Source organism: Apis dorsata, unplaced genomic scaffold, assembly GCF_000469605.1.
Source record: "Apis dorsata unplaced genomic scaffold, Apis dorsata 1.3 scaffold_111, whole genome shotgun sequence".
In the NCBI taxonomy this organism is placed as follows: Eukaryota; Metazoa; Arthropoda; class Insecta; order Hymenoptera; family Apidae; genus Apis; species Apis dorsata.
Window position 1 is genome coordinate 264,476 of NW_006263406.1, and position 4,259 is coordinate 268,734.

At 39.4% G+C, this 4,259-nt stretch overlaps 1 protein-coding gene across 1 annotated transcript in view; it reads left to right on the plus strand.

The window, feature by feature from the left end:
• The window catches only part of LOC102678241 (titin), a gene marked incomplete at its 3' end in the record, with an annotated part of 27,590 nt that overhangs the window by 3,157 nt on the left and 20,174 nt on the right, over positions 1 to 4,259 (plus strand). Inside the window, exon 2 of the mRNA XM_031508893.1 lies at positions 4,016 to 4,259. Within this exon, the coding sequence (XP_031364753.1) occupies positions 4,016 to 4,259 (244 nt within the window). The remainder of the gene's footprint in view (positions 1 to 4,015) is intronic.

Below are 4,259 nucleotides of genomic sequence, written 5' to 3' on the forward strand. Positions count from 1 at the left end.
CAGTTTTGTTTTGCGGAAAATTGAATTCGAAATAGAAGATCCTCTTTGGAGGTTGTTCGTACTTTGCTAAGAAATTGATTTTTCTTTTTTTCTTTCTTTTTTAATGCTTTTTAATTTTTTATTTCGTTTTTTCTCCAACTATAAATAAGCTATAAATAAATATCTATTCGACGAATATCGTATCTAAAGAGTTGAAAATTATCCACGGAATATAGGCAAATAATATTATAATAAAAAATATATACGAGAAATAGTGGCAGTAGAACAGGATTTATTCGTCGTTAACATCGATTATCGAGGTCTCGATGCGATGGCCGATGAAATACTTGGCAGTCGACACTCTCTCCCTTCCTACGAATATCAATTTCTTCCGTGAGCTTCTAGGTAGGTTCAACAGGTATGCCGAATAAAAATTCAACTCCTCGCGGATCTTTTATTTTCTTTTATTTTTATTTCTTTTTATTTTCGATCCAATTAACGTAACAATCGAGACCGGACTCTTTGAGCGTCTTTAACGAGAACACTCGAGTTAATTGCATGCACGCTCCGCTCCGGCCGACTTAATGACGCCAATTTCGAGCCTTCTGCTTTCTTTTTCGCGGTGGAACGAGATTCGCGTTAAGCGAGCATTCGAGAGGAAACGTATTTTCGTAGAGAGGCAAGTTCGTTCTTAGCCGACGATTCGAACACACGCCGAAATATTAATGGATAATTCTTTTCGAATTCTCTCGACGTTACGAAGTAACGAGAAAGTGTCGAGTATTCGACCGTTAATCTTCGCTACGTTTGAAAGAACAGCTGTCGTTAAGAAAGTTTGGATCGTCAAAGATCACGCGACTCACCTCGTGGTAACTGGAAAATAACCTGGTATTGGCAACAAATGCGGTATCTCGTCGCGTGACGGCAGCGTCCTTGTCGAAAGTAACAGCAAAGAGCCCTGTTTTTCGATTATTCGTTCAAACACACGATGATCCGTGCATTTTGCTTATATCAGGGCACGTTTCGCCTCGACGTGTACGTAAACTCGCGTAATAGCGATGTTGTTTCGAGTTTACTCGACGTTTGTGCTCATTCGATAACGTGTTACTATCTGAAATGTTGATTGAATAGAGCTATTGCGATAATCTAACCTAACCTAACCTAATCTCTGGATTTGATAGATTCGAACTTTAGATGCGAATATTACGGATAATTCATCCAAAATGAAGATTCGAAAGTGAACAAAGAGCCCCTCTATTTTCGACGAAGTGGCAATAACTTTTATATATTGAGTAATAAACTTGTCCAATAACAAATGAACAATCGTATGATAGATATTATTTTGTCGTATAATTACACTGTCATGCGATTTATAATTCGTTATTTTAATAACCGGAGAATTAATTGAATTCAACTGTTAATCAAATATAAATAAATATAAAATAAAACTTTCGTATTGTACGGGCGAATCGAACGGACTTTAATTGCACGTTCAACGTCATCACTCTTCGCGATGGCACGAAAGATGGTGCCACTCTCCAATATTCTCCTATAGACATCGCGTAGAATTTGCTGCGAAGGAACGATTGAAAATTGACACGATAAACCGACGTAGCTCCTTGCTAATATCGATATAGAAACACGTGGCTGAATGACCACGGTATAAAGGCCCCCCTTTAACGTTATTAGCAAATGTTGCTTGCCTTGTTATCGTATTATAACGTTAAGCCGGGGAACGAACGTGCTTGCCAAGTATAATGATCAACGCTAACGAACCGAAAAGAGATATACACGTGGAGATATTTCAAAGCGACACAGCCTGTGTACGCACGTAATTGCAAGGGAAATACGTGATTCGAGAATTTCGCTCTAAATTCGTCGAGGGAATTCCATCGGCCGATTTTCACGGATGCGGACGTATCGTTGAATCGCATAACTGTTCGGTACTCGACCAATCGTTGATTCGTTCATTTTTGAAGTGGCGGGACATCCTGGTACGCCAGCTCGAATTGTTTTCAACGGTATTCGGAGGGAAAGCGACAGGTATTCGCCGCGAAAACGATGCTCGGAATTAAATAATTCAACGAGTAATTTTGACGAAACGGGTGTGCAGCTCGAACCTCGAGGATATATGCGTGACCTCTGTTACCTTTGAATAATAGGTAGAATACTTCTACCGTCGATTTCGATCAATTATATTCGTTTAATAATCATCCTATTGCGATATTTCCAATTTTGACCGAAAATGAAATCGTTCCCTATCGTTCGTGTTTGTATTTAATATTTTCCTTCGAATGGAGGAAGGAGGGGAGGAAGAAAAATCCGATCTTTTACGCGATGTCTGTAATCTTTCAAATGATGCCAAAACTATCTCTTCGTTCAATTATTCGATAATTAATATTGAAATCTTTATACTTTCACTCGTAAAATTCCTTTGTAATCTTTAATATTTTCGAATAGAAAAATCGATCTTTTACGTTTCTATGATTATATACGTCGTATATGTGTGACCTCTGTACTTTTGAATAGCGCTTAGAATACCTTTACGATTCAACATTTGCTCACGTATTCTTTTTCTTTTTTAAATGAAATAAAAATCATACTTTCACTCTGTACCATAAAATTCGTTTCCATCATTAAAATTCTCTTTCTTTCGAATAGAAATTCAATGTTCTCTCTGTTACAAGTTGTCTTGTTCAATCAACTTGTCAAGATTCATCAACAATTACATTCACGGTTCGATTTTCTTTTGATCCAGTTTTTCCACGATCTGGAAATTCACATAATAACTCGAGCAAAGAAATTGCCGAAAACTGGATTAACCGAATATCATAAAATTCGTTAAAATTCTCTTTCTTTCGAATAGAAATACAATGTTCTCTCCGTTACAAGTTTTTCACGATCTGGAAATTCACATAATAACTCGAGCAAAAAAATTATCGAGAACTAACCGGATGAACTGGAATAGCTAAATTTCGTCGACGATTCCAATGGATCTTTTTCTCTCGCGAAAATCTCCCATCTAAAACGGGATTCCAACGTGCAAACGTGCATTCCTCGCGCGCGTGAACTGTAAGGACACGTCTCTGAACGAGAAAACCGAATCCTCCAAGATGGCGGGGCGTGTTATGCGACACGATGCAGGCGTGTGCACAAACGCCATCTGCCCCGATCTCGCGTTACCCGCATTCCGTCGAGCCAAGCACCATTTTTAATCCAATGTATTGTTGTTGGTATTCGATGTCGACGATTTCGTCCTCCAATTAATCCCCTTCGTTCTCCCTTCTTTTATTTCCTCGCTGCGAGAAATTACTCGTCTCGTTGAATCAAAGGAGAGAGAATTTTGTGGCTTCGAGCTTCGAGAATCAAGTTGAACAAAAGGTTATGTTCCTAGCGATCCTCCAGCGTATAAAATGGAACGCGTGTCGAGTGTCGAACGACGAGCAAGGTCGCTTTTTCGACTCAATTTTCTACTCGTATCTAGTTGAATTTAATAGTCTCTTAGATTTCATCTTGGACTCGTTCCCTTTCTTCGCTTCTTTCCACGAATTCTCCTGAAAGAGCGCGCTGCACGTGTCGCAAAGCAATTAAACATTCGCGACCCATTTGCCAACTGAGAGTACTAACTGTGATTAGTAAGATGATCAAGACGGAACGTTTTTATTAGCGTAATTGTTTGCGATTGTTGAGATTTCCTTGACAAAGATTGCTAATCTTAAGAAAATTGCTCCGAGATCCTCAAGTTTTTCTACAAATAAATTACATATAAATGAAATTCGGACTAATAATATTACTATATATACGTTCTAATTTTACTTGCACTTTGATATAATCTCATCCACGGTCACATTAACCACGAAGAATCGATCAAACGTCGTAGCTTTCGCTAATATAATATAATCACTCACATAATATAATAATCAATAATATGATATAATATAAACATTTCCAACTTTTCTTTCTCTCCACTGTGCCCCTGTGAATCTTCCTTCCATCTAATTTAGCCTAATCTAAATATTGTGCTTCTATTTTACAGAGAGATGTCATCGAGAAGTCGACGAGCGAGTTCATCGACAAAGAGCAGGTGACTAGCATGGTGGCGCGGGATGTCGTCGACGACATCAGGTACGACGGATTCGCCACCTCCACTCCGCGAAAGGAATCGCCAGAGCGGCCCGGCTACCCCCGCGGAATCCCCGGATTGCGGGAAGAGAAACCGATCCCAGCCGCTGGAAAACCGAGCCGACCACCATCGCAACAGAGGGAACGGAGCCCCGTGG